This window comes from Sarcophilus harrisii, chromosome 2 (genome assembly GCF_902635505.1).
Source record: "Sarcophilus harrisii chromosome 2, mSarHar1.11, whole genome shotgun sequence".
Classification (NCBI taxonomy): domain Eukaryota; kingdom Metazoa; phylum Chordata; class Mammalia; order Dasyuromorphia; family Dasyuridae; genus Sarcophilus; species Sarcophilus harrisii.
This window is the reverse complement of record NC_045427.1, coordinates 236,542,584-236,560,603: the sequence shown is the minus strand read 5'-3', so window position 1 is coordinate 236,560,603 and position 18,020 is coordinate 236,542,584. Positions and strand designations below refer to the sequence as shown.

The 18,020-nt window shown below is 36.3% G+C and overlaps 1 protein-coding gene across 2 annotated transcripts in view; it reads right to left on the bottom strand.

The window, feature by feature from the left end:
* EDN3 (endothelin 3) overlaps positions 1-18,020 on the bottom strand; it is a 37,787-nt gene that overhangs the window by 3,643 nt on the left and 16,124 nt on the right. For both annotated transcript variants that reach the window (XM_003757650.3, XM_031951698.1), the window contains exons 3-4: positions 5,305-5,481; positions 2,722-2,813 (exon numbers count right to left, since the gene is read on the bottom strand). In XM_003757650.3, coding sequence (XP_003757698.2) covers positions 2,747-2,813; positions 5,305-5,481 — 244 coding nt within the window. In that variant the 3' untranslated portion in view covers positions 2,722-2,746. The remainder of the gene's footprint in view (positions 1-2,721; positions 2,814-5,304; positions 5,482-18,020) is intronic.

Sequence of the window (18,020 nt, the reverse complement as noted above, 5' to 3'; positions counted from 1 at the left end):
AACTTTAAGTCTAAAGAAAGGATTTTATATTTGAACCTAAAATTAATAGGGGGCCATTGGAATTTATTGAGTAGGGGAGTGATATAGGAAGACCTAGACTTTAGATAAATCACTTTGGCAGATAAATGGAAGATGAATTGGAGTAGGGAGAGACTTGAAGCAGGAACACCAATTAAAAGGTAACACATGTGAGAAATTAGATAAGTATTCAAACTAGGGCAATGACTTGTCTATGTACCAGAGCAGCATAGAAGGTGAAGATGTAGGCTAATTGCAATATTTTCTGTGGAAAGAGTAATCCCAGAAGTGAAATCACAGGTTTCCCTGGAATACTGAAATTCCATAGACATATATATATATATATATACACACGCACATATCAATAGAAACAGTTAATTCAGTTTTAGTCAATTCCACAAACATTTAAGTACCAGTAAAGGAGCAGCTAAGTGGTACAGTAAATAGAATGCCAGATACAGAGTGAGGAAGATTGATCTTCCTGAGTTCAAATCTAGCCTTAGATACTTACTAGCTATATGACCCTGGGCAAATCACTTAACCCTATTTGCCTCAGTTCCCTCATCTGTAAAATGAGCTGGAGAAGAAAAAGGTAAACCATTCCAGTAACCCAAGAAAATCCCAAATGGTTGTCACAAAGAGTAGGGCATGACCAAAATGACTGAACGGCAATGGTCAAAGCACTGTTATTTGTGCATTGAATACATAAATTAAACAGGATATAGTGCCTTACAGCCAAACCATGGATTTAAGAACAAATGTTAGGGTATAAGTTATAAAATTATTCATATATTAGAGAAATACAGAGTTGTTTGAAAGATTCAAGAAGGTGGGAATCACATAGCTAAGAGGAAGGCTTCCTAGATGAGGGAGTACATGAATGTCCTGAGGAAGAGGAAGGATTTCAACAAGTGGAAAGCAGGGAAGATACCATTCCAGCTGCAGGGGTTTGTATGTGCAAAACAATGGGGTCTGGATATGACAGGATGAGCCTGAAGAGCAATGAGCATCCCAATTTGGCTAGAATGAAGGGAAAATATATCAAAAAGTTGGATGCTTCATCTATCTCCATGCCTTGGCATAGGCTTCTTGCCTTCATTCCCCCATTCTTGAAATGTACATCCTCCTCACTTTCACTTTGGGGAATCATTAGTTTCCTCTAAGACTTTGCTGGAACATCACTTCCTAAATGAAGTCTTTTTTTGATCCTCTCTCCAACTAATGTCCTCCTTCCCAAAACTATGTTGTATTCATTTCGCATGTATTCAATATTATGTATTTAAATGTTGGCTCCCCCATTAGAAAGTAATCTTTGGAGGACAAGGGCTATTTTACTTTTATCTTAGCATTCCCAGCTTATCCCAGGGTCTAGCATATAATATGTATTTAATAAATGCCTATTTCAGAAGCTAAGCAGAGGAGTGAGGAAGAATAGGAATAGAATGAGAATGATAGTGAGGAAAATAGAAAGGAAGAAAATTAAAAGTAAGTATAGCTTAGAATGTGAATTGAATGAATTTGCCCATAAAATGGAAAGAGACAGTACATTAAAAAAATTTTCAATTAAACAATATGTTGCTTTCACGAAATATAAAAATGAGATACACACAAATAGCTCTGAACAGAGTATGTAGTATTTGTTATATAGGTTTTCTTGAAATGGAAATGTATCACTTTATATTTTGAATCATCTCATGTTCTGCTGTGCACATAAGTAATTTTTTTTCATTTTGCTTAAGTTTAAATTTAATTAATTGATTGATTTTTTAAAAATAAGTATCTATAAAGTGATTGACTAGAACCACATCTTGGTACAACTAGTAGCCAGGTTAGACAATGTAAATAACTATCAAGGACACAAAGGAAACATAAAGAGATTTTCTTAAACTTTTTTTAAAACAAATTTTAACAAATATTTTACTGTTGGGAAATTCTACTTTCTATGATACAAAGGTATTTATTTTGTGATAAAGCACACCACAAATTCTAGCAAAGGTTTAAAACTTCTAGCAGACAAAATCACACAGGAGATAGAATTTTCATAGCTGGGTAGGGAAATAAGAAGCAAAGCGCATATTTGAAATTTCAGCTTTCTCCATTAAAGTAGCCCCAGCTTTCCCAGATTCCATATTTACATTTAACTAATTAATTAACCCCTTTATTTTATTTAATTAACTCATTTGATTCATCAAAAGTTTCATTCATGAATGAGTAAGTAAGAAAGGAATGAACAGATGGTGATCAAAGTGATGGAAGACTACAAAGAATGAATTTTGTAACAAATGATTCCCAAATGAGTGGGTGTCCTAACACTGTCTTATTTGTGAAACAATGTGATATAACAAGAAGACTAGATTGACAATCAAAGAGTAAAAGAAGATTCAAAGTCTGGCTCAGCCACTTGTTATCTGTGCAGCCTTCAGCCATTCACTTCATTTGCCTCACCTTCAATTTCCTCCAATGAAAAATGAGGTCACAATCTCTAAGGAAATTTTCACTTATAAATATATGACCTTATGACAAGGAAAGCCAAACCAAAATTATTTATCTTGATTCCAAGAATCCAACTAGCAAAAAGAAGTCTCTAATCTTTCTTAGATTTGTAATTCTACCTGGGATCAGGCTACATGCATTGACTAAACAGATATTCAAGAACCCCATTCAAATATTGTAACAAATGATGCACCTAGTAATTCAACTCACCTCTGTTCATGCAATATTTGTGCTATCAGGGCCACGTTTCAGGAGACTCTTCCATGTCTTTGTCTTGATGTTTTTCTACTGTCCTGGAATTACTATAAAGAGAAGGCTAATTTCAGTAATCAGTCCATATTGCCATACTCAATATTTGCCTTTTAGAAAATGCTTGAGATTGTTAGGAATTCATTAATAACTGATCTTTACTCTCATGCATGAAGAACAAATTAGTGCATTCTAGAATGCAAATATAATCAGATCCCTTTTTATTTTTTGAACATTTAGGCAAGGAGGATTCCAATATTATGCTACTGTGTTTCTGTATGTTGACAATTAAGTCATCTGGGAGAGGAGGGGAAGATTTATAGTCAACTTTGAATTTCCCTAGTTTTACAAAACTTGAAGCTGGTTTCCACAAGTATTTTTCTTTCATTAATATAAAGTAGTAGGAAATACCCTGACTTTGAAGTCAGAGGACCTGAGTTCTAATCCAGTGTTTAACAGTGTCTGGATATAATAAATGCTTAATAAATTTTAATTGAGTGACTGATGATGCTATGCTCTATTAATTAGCTGTGTGATCTTGAGCAAGAATTGACCTCTTTGAACCTCATTATAAATCTTAAAGCTTTTCATAAAGGTCAGCTGTTACTCTCAATAAAACAAAATTATCTCAGGGGATTAGATCATCTCAGGGGAACCCTCTAGCTCTAATATTCTGTATTCCCATTTTCATGTTTGCTTACAGGAATTACTTTTAAGTAATTACATATTCAGTTGACAATGTTCCAATTAATTTTATTTTTTAGCTATCAAGGAAGTTCTCATAATTGCTCTTTCAAAGTGGTCTTTTTGTTGGGACACAGCCAACTCTTCCTTGGACTTTTTTTTTTCAGAAGTTCATTCAAGATTAAAAACAAGGCCAGTGTGAGTAACATAGACAAGTGAAGCATTCTCAAGAAGTTGTGAGACTAGGCCTAAGTTACGTGATCCCTATTTCCAAAGGTCTGTGGAGCCAGAAGATCAGGTCTTGGGCCCAGATTGCAGGAAGTCACATGATCTCTAGGCTTAGAGGTCTATAAGACCCTAATTCAGTGACAGGAAGTGATGTGACCCATAGGAAGCAGACAACATGGGTGACCATTGGTCAATGATGGTTACTTTTTTTAGTCTATCCACCGAAAAGACTTGGGTCTTTTGCTATTTAACTAGCTTTCCTGTTTCCAGCTTGTCAGGTCAAGCACAGGTTGGGAGCTGAGATGCTTCCCAGGTGTGTTGGGCCTCTCTCTGAAGAGATTAAATAAATGCTTTTTCTTTGTACCTGAAGATGTCTCTGATTAGTTAATTTGGGGAAGGGGGTCTAGCACCCACATAAGTGAAACATGAGAAACACTTAGAGGTCTTCTCAGCCTTCAGCCAGCTACCTGGTCCATTAAATTTTCATGTAATAATCTGTAATATTCTCTCTAAAAATGTAATGTTCTCTTGTTGGGGTTTCCTTGGGGTCCTGGAGGCAGCCTTCCTTTCAGTTCAGTAATTACCACAAGTGCAGCCAGGGATTAAAGTCCAAATCCTTTATTGTCTCTTTCCAAGTCTTGTCTCCTTTTCTGGGGCCCAGTTAGCTTTCTTAGAGGCCTATCTCTCTCCTTGGTTCAGAGAACTTAAGCTCCTGCCGCCTTCTCTGGTTTCTGAATCTCCCCAACTGTCAATCTTGACTAAGGCTCCTAGCTTATATGCCCCACACTGAGTACACACCAATCATTATATCACTAGGAAACCATTATTTGTTGTAGGATTAAATCAATGCTAAACTAGATTTAACTATTGTCTCCTCAATTCCACTTAGTACCTTGTTTTAAAGTTCTGGCCCATAACATCTCCTTATAGGATTAAATCAATCATACTGCTATATTAGGTAACTATTGTCTCTATGAATTCCACTGACTTAGCACCTTGTAAGAATTGTTTCAAGTTCAGAGTTCTGGCTCATAACAATAATCAATTGATCATGTAATAAATCTTCTTCAATACCTTTTCCATTGAAAAAATCTTATCCTTTTCTGATAGGAAAATATGGGCAAAATCACACAAGAAAGTCCAGTAAGTTGCCATACAGACTGGTACAGAAAGCATCCAGGTTGATGAAATCACAGACCCATCAGAAGACTACATTACTTATGTTCTATAACAAGCAACTAGGTGGTACAATGGATAGAGTAGCAGGCCTGGAGTCAGGAAGCTTGAAGTTCAAATCCAGCTTCAAGTACTTACTAACTATGTGACTCTGGGCAAGTCCTTAACTTCGATTTCCCCCATTACCACAATTACCACAAGAAAACCCTGCCAGAATTTACTCCATAGATTTCTCCTCTGTAAAAGGGAGGGGAGGGAAAGAGTAAAGATATCATCTACCTCCCAGGCTACTTCTAAAAATCAAATGAGATGTGCAAAGTGCTTAGCATAGTGCTTGGCAGTGTGATGTTATATAAATGTTATCTATTATTATAGTGCCACTTAGTGTCTTATTAATGTTTGCTACTATGAATCACTTTTCATGGAATAATTAAAACTTCCCAGAGACTTATTTACCTTCTGTTGTCCTCAGTTCTGGTGCAAAAATGAATGCAGGCATCATCATTTTGTTCTGTGCAAAAACATCGGTTCGGTGGCCCCTTAAATGGTGGTGAGCTCCTGCTTATGGGATCTGCAGATCTCTTGCCCCGGAAGCTGCCTCTGTAATTGGAGAGCCCATAAGGTACAGTCCGTCTGTAAAGAATTGGAAGACAAATAGAACATATGTTTTCACATCACTATGTATATTCATGTCTCAATATACATGAGTGCTATGTCAAGAAAAAAAAAAAGAAAGAAAGAAAAGAGATGTTGCCTGATGTATATTTCAGTGAGGAGTGACAACTACCACAAGAGAACTACTGCCAAATTTACCCAATAACAAACAAGTGCTGGGGATGAGCTACCAGGAAAATTCACATCACACAATAGCACTTTCTAATAACAAAGAGCTCTACATTGTCTCATTTAAGCCCTATGATTATTACCCTCCAATTTGTGGGGATTTGTTGTTTTCAGGTAGGGAAACAGAGGTTCCAAAAAGAAAATGGCGTATCTAAGATCAAACAGCTAGTGGACGGTGGTCTTGGGTTTTGATGTTTACCTCTGCAACTGAAAAACTGTGATTTTGAGCAAATCTACTTGTTCTCTCTGAATTTCAGTTTCTGCCTCTGGAAAATGAGGAGGCTTAGAAATCAACTAGTCCTACTTTAAGTTATTCATGAGTCTATTATGTGTCTCTCTCCCCTATCAGAATATAAATTCCTTGAGAGCAGGGCCTATCATTGTTGTCTTTGTATCTTGTACACATTAAGTGTCTGATAAACATTGGTTGAATTGAACTGTATGAATAACCAGTTGTTTATCAAGTGTAGGCATAGTTACGTCTCACAATGATTGGAGCTCTATGAAAAGGGGGAAGCATCCCCCTTTAGGATGTATTTACAACATGTTGTGGGAGAAATTGGATGCAAGGGGCTCCTTTTAAAAAGCTTGATCCAGTATAATGTGTACTATGTGCAATTCTGACTGAACACTACTGGGTAGGAGCTTGGACATTCACTCTGCTTGTCTTCTATACTCTTTGCCTAATGGCATGGCTTCCTCTGCCTGGAACTAGGGAGGAGATAAGTGCTTCAGCATGCAAAAGGTCTCAACATTCTCACACCATCTATATCAGGAAACTTTTATGTTTACATTTCTAATTATTTCAAGCCAGAGTTAAGACAACTATGAGAAAACTTAAATGTGATTCTGATAAGTCTTTTTTCCTTTCCCACCTCTACCCCCAACATCTCAAGTCAATTTTTTCCACAGACTTCTATTGCTTCCCTCTGTAAGTTTTGCCTAGGGCTTGTTCCTCCTCTTCTCCCCACCCCCCACCTGGACGGGCTGCTGGAAACAGGAGGAGTAATTACCAGTAACTGGAGCTGGCTGTCCAGAAGTTAATATTCCTAACAGTTCAGAGGGAGGGAGAAAGGGGCAGCCCAAAATGTGTCAGAAGGACATTTCAATTGACAGGTCTTCTAATCCCAGAAAGGTCCCTACCACCTTCAACACCTGTGTTGTAGCCGAGCTAAAGAGGCAAAATTCCTTTTTTAAAATAGTATTTTATGTTATTTTGGTCCTTCAAGTATGATGGACAACAACCAATCAATTTTTCCAAATACATGCAAAGATAATTTTCAACATTGACCTTTGCAAACCTCGTGTTTCAAATTTTTCTTCCCCTTTCCCTTCTCCCTCCCCAAGACACCAAGCAATTTGATATAGGTTAAACATGTACAATTCTTCTAAACTTATTTCCATTTTCATCATACTGTGTAAGAAAAATCAGATCAAAAGGGAAAAAATGAGAAAGGAAAGAAAAACAAGCAAACAAACAAAAACAAAACAAAACAAAAAGGTGAGAATACTATGCTTTGATCCACATTCAGTCTCCATAGTTCTTTCTCTGGCTATAGATGGCACTCTCCATCACAAGTCTACTGGAATTGTCTTGAATCATGAGATAAAATTTCTTACAAATTCTAGAAGCTGGCAGACATCTGTGGTATTTTCCATATGAGAGAATTTTTTTCCACTCTTAAGGAGTTTACCCTTTGTGAGTTACTGTCCAAGCTAAAAGGGATCTTAAAAAAAAAAAACTCACCAATTGCAATTTTTCAAAGAGAAAACAAAAAAGAATTTAGCCTTCAGACCAATCCATCTCACACTAGAATAACTCATCAGATCTTACTTTATCTTTACTTTTGACATTATTGACTAGTGGGTGAGGATGCATTGTTCAAAGAGGAAACTGGTCTCAAGAAAAGATTTGTCACATAAAACTCTGACCTACTTACTGATCCAGCTGATGATACATGTTAGTACATAGATGCTAGTGTTATGAAATGTAATAAGACAGTGAGTAAGACAGTTGCTAGCCATTATAGTCTATGCCCAAACCACAAGAGGTTTACACAAGAGAAAAGACTGCCAAATTGTTCGGTGGAGAAATGTTTAAATCATATGCTGCTTAATTGAAGTTAGCTTTGAAAGGATGTGACTTGATTTTGTGACAAATTGCTAATAATTTAGAGGGCTGAACAGTCATAAATGTCTCTTCCAAAAATATCTTGCTTTTCTTTACCAGGGACTCCCATTCCCGATTTTGTGACACTGCAGGGTATCTCAGATTATCTCAAGGGATTTCATGAAATTCTTCAAATGTTCTTAAAGTGACAAGAAATATGATTTCATTGCTTCAAGAAACTTCCAGATGAAGAACTTCCTTTACCAATGTAGTTTAACACTTTCTCTACAACTTGCAAAGTCTTAGAAACTATTTAGGATCCTGAGGCATTGTCTTGCCTGGAGTCACACAGCCAATATGTAACAGACACATGACTTAACGGCTGGCCTTCCTGGCATTTAGATTGGCTCAGTACCTGTATTCAACACTAGACTACCTCTTAAAATTAAGTCAGGTGTAGTGAGAAATATATCTGTGATTCCTACTAATAGGAAAAATTGAAACTGGTGGATTGCTTGAGTTTCAGACTTCTGAACGATAGTAAAGCTAAAGCTGATATTCACACTAAATCTGGTACCAATATAGTGAGCTCCCAGGGGAACTGAAGTCCAACAGACTGAGGAGAGGCCAACCCCACCCCAACCCCAAGTTGGAAAAACAGATCAGGTTAAAGCTCCATTCTAATCAGGACTGGGAACAATCCATGAGTGAGCACCAAACTTCCAGCCTCTGTGAAACAGGAAAACCCAGTGTTTAAAAAAAAATTTAAAAAAAGCAAAGATTAAACTGAATTCATAGAATCAAAGAATCTCAGAGTTGGGAAGAACCTATACCATATTCCTCTACTTTGATTTTATAGTAATAGCTTACTTTTGTGTTGTATTTCAAGGTTTACAAAGTATTTTTTCTCGTAGCTTTGTGAGGTAGAACATACAAGTTTTAATACCCCTGGTTTACAGACCAGAAAACTAAGGTACAAAGAGATGACACAATTTATTTCCCAAAGAACTAAGGCAAAAACCTCAGGCAAAGCTTTATAGGAGGAAGCACAGAGCTAGTGGTTGAAATAGAACGCCAAACCAAGATTTCTACCTCCAATTCCCATGCTTTCTATTCTACTCTACTAGTGAGTGAGTGAGTGTGTGTGTGTGTGTGTGTGTGTGTGTGTAGTTTGGGAGAGAGAGAATCATTTTTGATGTCATAAAGATCTGGGTTCAAGTCACCGAATTAAAGAACTTTACACTCTTTTCCCACCTTCCTCCCATTCTTCCTCCAAGATTATTAAGAACTAGAGCTATACTGGGTGAATTTCTAATTCAGGCAGCCTCCAGATGTTTAGCATCTTGAGATCATAAAATGGAGACTGAAAGCAGAACATGGGTTCTATTCAGCCCTGAGCCTTTACTAAGAAACTCCACTTTTCCTGATGAAAAGGCTAAGCAGGGTAGGGAAGGGCGAAACAATGCAGACATTGTGGCAAGCCAAGGTTTGGCTAAACATATATTTTTCCGGTGATAGAGGTCATATTAAATCTCCAAGTGTTGACATTAAACCTAGTCCCCCCATTTCCACATGAAAATATCACAAAGAAAATAACAATGCACCCATTTTGCAATCAGCAAGGAGAACTACAATTTTGAAAATGCTACTCTAAGAGTCATTGAACTTGAACAATACCTTTTCATGTGTTTCAAGGGAAAAAACAAGAAATATGCTATCAATTAATTTGGCATTTTATCATTTATACAAATGAAATATATTCAAATGAGTGGCTGGATATAAATCATACTGAAAACAAATGCGTTGTGATAGAAAGAACAATAGATTTAATTTCAAAGGACTTAATTTTGAATCCCAGCTTGGCTATTATGTTGCCTTGAAAAAGTTACCTCTCTCTTTGGCCTCAGTTTCTCATCTGTGAAACAAAGGAGTGAAATAACAAGAAGATTGAGAAAACAGACCAGACACTCAGCCTGGCATATAGATGTCCCTGCTCTCCACCGCTTTTCATTTTTCTGATCTCCAACTTACCTAATGATTGCCTACTAATTGAATAGCCACCAACATCAATGACAACAGTATTTCCCCTTACCAGGATCCAATCACCACCTAGTGGTCAAACAAGCAACTGCAAGTATATATCAGCCATTTAAGTAGCTGCCCACTTTTAGGGTAGGATTAAATAGAACTAGAGGGGCAAGGCACCTCAGAAGGCATCTGGATCGACACCTTAATTTTATACAAGAGAAAACAGATGCAGAGATTTACTAGACAGATGATCTTTATGAGTTATTGGTCAGTCTTCTGAGGATGAAGACTTCTGAGACAGAAACATGTTCAGATATAGACCTGGAAACACCTCAAGTGTCTGGATCTGCTGGTGCATCTCTTGAGAACTCAATGTCACCTTGATACCATAAGGAGGTATCAGGGCAAGATATTAAATTAGTGAAGCTGAAAGATATCCAACAATTGACAATGAAAGATGTCTATTACTTATATGTGTGTATGTGTTTAATCATGATTATATGTTATATATATTTATGTATATATGTTTATATACTTATATGTTACATATATATGTATATACCTACTTCTGATTTACCTAAAGTCACATAGTAAGTGGCAGAATAGGAATTCAAACTCCAAATAAATCCTCTTCTTCTTCTTCCTTATCCCATGCAGCTTACTAGAGTATCTGCTCTATCATATCAATCCTAGAAATGTATGCAGATTGTGAAATTTTGGATGACCATATCTGTTCAAATTTGGAATCACTTGTATCTGGGGTAAACAGCATTAAAAAATATAAATGAACCCAAAAAAAGCCAAACTAAAAGCCTTTGTGTAAAATACATGTCTTGCACTAGAGATAGCAATAGACATGGATGAAGGAGAGAAGAGACAGAAATGTTATATATATAGAGAGAGACAGCAGATAGAAAAAGAGATGAGACAGAGATAGAAGTGATATAAATATAGCAAGAGAAATATATATATATATATATATATATATACACGCACATATAACCAATAAGTGTGTGTATGTGTATATATATATATACACATACACACAAACACACACATATGGGTGTACATAAGTAACAGATATCTTTAACTGTCAATTATAAGTATCTTTTACTACTAATATTTTGCCCTTAAGCCTCCCCATGGTATCATGGTGACCTTGGTGACCTGCTATACTAGCAGATTACCAACTCTGCCATGTCCAAACACTTGCCAGACTTAGTAATGGAACATGTTTCTGTCATCAAAGACCAGCCTTATTATGATCAGAAAGGTTCATCATCAGAGGAAGATGATCAGACTGCCCAAGAAAGCAGAGGAATCGTAAAGGGAGTGCCCAGATGGACAACTGTAGGCCTTCATTTGATATACTAGGTTATAAATTTAGAGTTGGAAGAGTACTTCAAGATTATCTGGTCCAATCATTTTATTTAAAAAAAAAAAAAGTAATAACTGAGGCCCAGAGAAATTAACTGATTCAAGGCCATATCAGTATTAAATAGTAAAGTCAGAATTTACATTTAGGTCTCCTAGATTCAAATCCAGTGCTTTTCCCCACCACATCATGCTGTCTTTGATTTCATATATGCTATTTTTTGAAGATAGTGAAGACATTTTTATTGAATTTTCCTAAAATAAGCCATCCAGTCAAATAAAAACATTATTAGACACACATGGTAAATTTCCATGGCCAAATCACTCAAGTATATTTTTTCCTAAGCTAGGGGAGGCACGAAAAGACAAAAATTTGCCTGAGAAAAGATCTGGAGGATTTTAGTAGGCTACAAGTTCAGCTTGAATCAATAGTGTATTGTGGGCAGCCAAGACAGCTAACAGAATTTTAGGCAGCATCAAGAAAGGCACAGTTCCTCAAAACCAGAGAAATGATAATTCCACCATATTTGGCCCTGGTCAGGACACATCTGGGGTGGTGTTTTCAGCTCTCAGTGCCATATTTTAGGAAGAATACTGATAAGCTAGAGAGGAGCCAATAGAGAAAAGCTAGAATGATGAAGGGCCCTGAGGATATACCATATAAGAATGGTTCCAAAAAATGAAGATGCTTAGATTGCAAAAGAAAAAAATTAAGTACGGGAGAGTAGAGGAGGACATGCTATCTACAAGTATTTGAAGAACTGTCATATGGAAAAGTTTGTCCTAATTGGCCCCAGAAGAATGGACTGATAGTAACAGTTATATACTGCAAAGAGATAGATTTAGGCTTGAAATAGGGAAAACTATCTAGACTGGACTAGATAGAAAGAGAAGATTCTTCCACATTAGAAGTCTTGAAGCAAAGCTGGATGACCATTTCTCAAGTATATGTTGAAGGTAAATTGTTTTTGAGGCACAAATTGAACCAATCTCTACACTCCTATATTCTAAGACAAGTACACATTTTTAAATAATTCACTTTTACATACTACTTTAAGAATTATATAGTATTGTGTTTACAGAAACTTTGTGAATTAGTGTATTATTATCTCCATTTTGCTGATGAGAAAACAGAGGCTCTTAAAAGTTAAGAGGCTTGTCCCTGATCACACAGCTAGAAAGTGAAAGAGTCAAGATTTCACTCCAGGTCTTGATATTGCAAATCTAGTATTCTTTCCTCTGCACTAGAAAATAATACTGGGATTCTTTTACTCCTTTCTACAAAGAAGTTCATAGTCATATAGGTTGAGAAAAAGGAATAGGGCAAACATTTATTTTCTGATCCCCTGCTAGGGTAACTTAGCCTCTGACTACTAGGACCAGTGACCTCTGGCACAGGTGAGTTCTTAGGAAAGGGGAGTGGTTCAGATAATGTCCTTAAGGATGTGTCAATATCTTTAATCACAACCCAACCCCTAAGAAAATGTTCAGGGAATCCAGGACAGCAAACAGCATGGTGACATAATGCCCTGCAGACAAATACTGTAACTCCCCTGACTGTCATTCTCAAGGGAGGTGATCAAAAGAGTCCAAAAAATGCACAGGAAAGTAAAATGTACTAAAAATCTAAACCAAAGAGATTGTGGTACCAAGACATACCCACAAAATTCTCCCAACTCCTGCCTTGGCCCTATAATAAAACATTATCTCTTAACAAACAGCAGTTTCATATCATCAACCAGCTTTCTCCAAAAACACCCCTTCATTCTGCTTTCTATCCTTAAATACTTGTCAGCTGCAGCTTGGTACCAACTATCCAAACAATCAACCAGCATCCTTCCACTCACAAACCCCAGCTGCTTTTTTCAATTGCCCTGAAATCAACAGAAACTTCTAGCTCATCTCCTGTAAACAACAATATCAACAAATAGTTTTTATATAGCACTTTAATGTTTGCAAAGCACTTTAAAAATATTATCTCATTTTTATCCTCACAAAAACCCCTAGGTATTATTATCTCAGTTTTACAGATAGGTAAAATGAGGAAGGCAGAGATTAAGTGACTTGTCCATGGTCACCAAAGCTAGTAAGCAACTGAATCAGGATTTGAACTTAGTTCTTTCTGATTCTAGGTTCAGAAATCTGTCTATTACCCTATCTGATATATGATCCCATCCCATAAGATCTCCCACTGCTGTAACCTGCTAAATTTTCTCCTATGATACTCACAGAACACAGGTGGAGGGGGCAAGTTGATGGCGCAGTGAATAGACCACCAACTCAGGACCTGAGTTCAAATTTGGCCTTAGACACTCACCATTTCCTAGCTATGTGACTCTGGGCAAGTCACTTAACCCCAATTGCCTCATACATATAATGAAAAAGAACACAGGTATTGAACTGGAGAGATCCATAGGATTCACAATGTCTAGCTTCCTTGTTTTATAAATGGATGCCCAAAGTAATTTATTGAGCTCCTCAAAGCCATACATGCACCAAGCATCAGAGATGAGATTTGAACTCAGTTCCTTGGGCTTACAACCCACTGATTGTTCTTTCCCTTGCACTATGCTGCCTTATTAATGACAACCTTCTAGGATGCTCAGTGCTTATTTCTGAGAAAGCAAACAAGAGATATGCAGGGTCTTCTTATTCACTGTGAACCTGGGAACTGTTCCTAGAGTGCTGTTGAAAAACTCAGTCATATCTCTCAGCAGAACATGCCAGAAAATTGAAGAGAGGAGTTAACTTATTTTCTCCCCTATCTTCAAGATATTGTGTCCCAGACATTCCCTCAAAAAACCACATTTTCTTTTTCTGCATCCCATAAATCAAATTCAAACAAGTCATGTTACTCCATCACAAAACTGGAGCCTCTTATTATTTTGCTTTTTACACAAAATCAGTACTTTTTAAAATGTTTTTTTTAACAAAATTCACCTCTACCTCTCATTGTTAGTCGGGGTAGGAGGAGAGTAGGATTAATTTGAAGAAAGGAGAAAACATAAGATGTTTTTCTTTAAAAGGGATGTGAATCAGAAATTGCATTCTCTATAAAGCAGAGAATGGTTTTACCCTGCTGTTTGTGCCCTTGCCTACCCAATTCCGGATAGAATTACTAGTGTTCCATCAGTGAGGAGATGGGAACATGAGTAAAAATTGCTTTTTTCCCCCATCCTCATATAAATTCTCCAAATGTATAGATTCTGATAATAGTTGAGTCACTAATTTCTTAATAATCATCTGCTTTCCAGGAGTCTGTCTCAAATTAATTTGGTCTCAAAATGGCTTTGAATGGAAAACATCTATCCAATGACTTTTTTTTCTTGGCGAGACAATTGGGGTTAAGTAATTGCCCAGAGTCACACAGCTAGGAAGGACCAAGTAGCTGAGGCTGGATTTGAATTCAGATCTTCTTGGCTCCAGAGATGAAGCTCTATCCACTATACCATCTAGCTGCCCCAGTGACAATAGTAAGCAGCAGCATGATAATAGTATCCCAGGGCAGTAAAGTCACTGATCAAGTTCTAACTAGACTAACAAGGACCTAGCATCTTCCACTAACAGAATCTTCACAGAAGAAATTGAAGCTAAATCTCTATGACACTAAAAGCTATGGCCATGACTAAATAAGATTGTGCTGCTTTTCCAATCTACATCAGGGATAGCTACCATAGAACTTCACTTCTATATTTGGAAACTTTAACCTATGTTTCTTACCCAGAGCTTCTTAAATTTTTTTCCATTCACAACCCCTTTTCATCCAAGAAATGTTTGTGTGGTCTTAGATATATAGGTATGTAAAATAGATATGCATATCAAACATTTACTGATAATAAGTCATATTTTTGCGATCCCCACATTCAGTTATGTGACCCTATATGGGTTCATAATTCACAGCTCAAGAACCTTTGATCTATACTGTTGTTGCTACCAAAGACCTCTATGACTGAATGTGAAAATATCTCAAAGCCACAGAATTTAATATCCTATTAATTCCCTGGTGCCCAAGGATACAAACACTGAGATCACACAATGACAACTGGAGGCACATAAGGCATAATCCACAAGAGACATGAACGATAATAAAACGTTTCTGTTTCATCTTATAGTGTGAACTTATTTGAGAACTTACAGCTTAAAAAGAAAAGTTTAACACATACATGCAAATACACACACAAAGAGTTTATGACTATGAAGGAAGGAATTTTAAAATTGTTCTTCAACTGAATTCTACACATTAATTGATTTTTCCTTACATCTGCTAGGACATAAATGTAATTCAGTGAGTTAGGTTAAGGTTTCTCTACCCAACCCCCAGTGACCCTTAAGAATTCCAGGTCGAACATAAGCCATTCATTCCTATCTGGTATGGACTCATTATAACTTTATACAAAGCTGCAGACAGATGCAGCTCAAAATAGTTCCCAGCAATGGAAACAAAGGATAACATGGGGATCAGGTATTTTTTAGAGGATGAGTATGAAACCATATGTGCATTACTCTATGTGATACATATATGCCATCATATTTCCCCACTTAAAGACTCTGCAAAAGATTAAAAACTCTTTAAAATGTTAGTCAGAGAACCCATTTTTAAAAAATCACTCCAAAGGAAAGCAAAAATAAACTAGAAGCTAAAAAAAATTCTACTGTTTCTTATTTCTCTTAAAATATATTTCATTATCTAAGTTGAGATATTTGATACAATCAATTTATTAATTACTGAATCACTAGAAATATTATATTTTGGTACAAAAAATGAATTGGGATTTTTTCCCCCTTAGGAAAAGATAAGAAGAGAACAATATAAGTTGTTAGGGGCTGAAGTTCTCATTTATTAAAAAGTCATTTTCATATTTACTTTTTGAAACATTCCCATATTGCTTATTTCTAGATATTCTGCCAGCAAAATAAACTCTCAAATGTTCAAATAAAAAAGATATATTCCATAGCTTTAGGATCATGATTTAATATGTAAACAACACAATGAAAAGAGCACTGGATTAAAGTCAAAAGATCTAGTTTTGAATCCTGGCTCAAATCATATTCATTGTGTGACCCTGCCCAAGTCACATTGGAGGTACAATTTCTTCCTTTGTAAAATGAAAGATCTTTTCCAATTCTAAAATTCTATAAAGTCCTTGTCCTTTCTCCATTTATTTTTGGCATATTGTAATCAATCATCCAATCAACAAGTATTTAAGTACCACTCTGTGCTAGACACTATATACAGAACTGAAGGCTCCTTGGCTTCAAGGAATTTACAATCTAGCAACATGTAATATATATATGTACATATATATATGTGTGTGTATATATATATATATATACATATATATACAAAATAGACACAAGGTAGTTTTGAAGAAAAGATATCGCAGCTAGTGAAGTGGGCTACAAAAAGACTTCACATTGAAGGTGGTGTTTGAGCATTGATGAAAAAAATTAGGGATTGTAAGAGATTGAGATAAAGAAGGAAATTCATCACTTAGCCACATTCAACTCATACAAAACATTTCCATATGGAAAAACTAGGCTTTATGCCAAGCCACAAGGAAACAGAAAAATAGAATTCTCAAAATGTGACATTAAAATGATTTCTTTTACTCTTTTGGGAGGGGAGGGGAGATTGTTGATAAAGTGACAATATCACATTCTCACGTGGGACTGGATAGATTGTAGCATTGACATGCTCATAAAAAGAACAGCAACACTCAGAATACTGCTTATGGGTCTTTAGTGCATATGACTCCTTACTCTCTTGGCTTTTTCCATAATGAAATATGTCTTTCTGATAGAATGTAACTTTCTCCAGGGCAAAAAATCATTTTATATTGTCTTTGTATCCACAGTATCTAACACTACGACTGGTACTTAGTTAACGCTATAAATAGCTTGTGCGTTGATTGATTTTTGTTTGGTAAAGTAACATATTGGGTCTGGCAGAGGTGGAACTAGGATAGGGTGATGGAGCTTTGTCTCAATGTGCTAAATTTAGAGGGTATAAACAGAACAAGTAGTACTTCAGCAGTGTAGAAACAATAGATGAGCATTTAGTTAAGAAGGGGGAAAAATAGTTCAACTGAAAAGTTACAGGAAGGTTGAAGTTAGTCTCAAGAATCCTAGGCAAATATCCCAAGATCTCTATATCCCCTACCATTGGACAGCACCTCCCACAAATGAAATATATGATTTATGTTCCAAGTATGGTTTGTGGTACTTTCTCAGATACACAATTCACCAAATATAACTCTGTGTTCTTTACCCTTCCAGAATTATTGATTGGGCATTTACTACTAATTCTGCTCCAAATAAATAAATGAAGAAAAAAAAACTAATCATGATTTCTAACCTTTTCAAATCACAAGGTTGTCCATAACTCATGTAAGGAACAAACTGTATGAGAACAGTGGCAAACAAGAAGGATCAGAGGATTTGGGAGTGGGAAGAGATCTTAGAAGTCACCAGTCTAAACCCTCCCCCACTTCAATGAAGCTAATTAATCCACCCAAAGTTATATAACTCAGACATTCTAGAGTTCAGACTCAAACCTAGATCTTCTAACCTAGAATCAGGGTTCATTTTCATTGTATCATACTTACTACCTCTTACAGAACATGTGTTTCATTCGCCTTACTGAAATCGGATGATTTTTGATTCATGTTTTATTTTCCTTCTAAGGAAAAATGCAAATGAGGTGTGGAAAAAAAGGATGAGTAATAGAAATAATGCCAGAGAGTGGAGAGTAGAGGCTAGAAGCTTAAGTTCTAGTCTCCATTCTGATATTCTGCTTAAAGTTGGGCAAATTCTCATC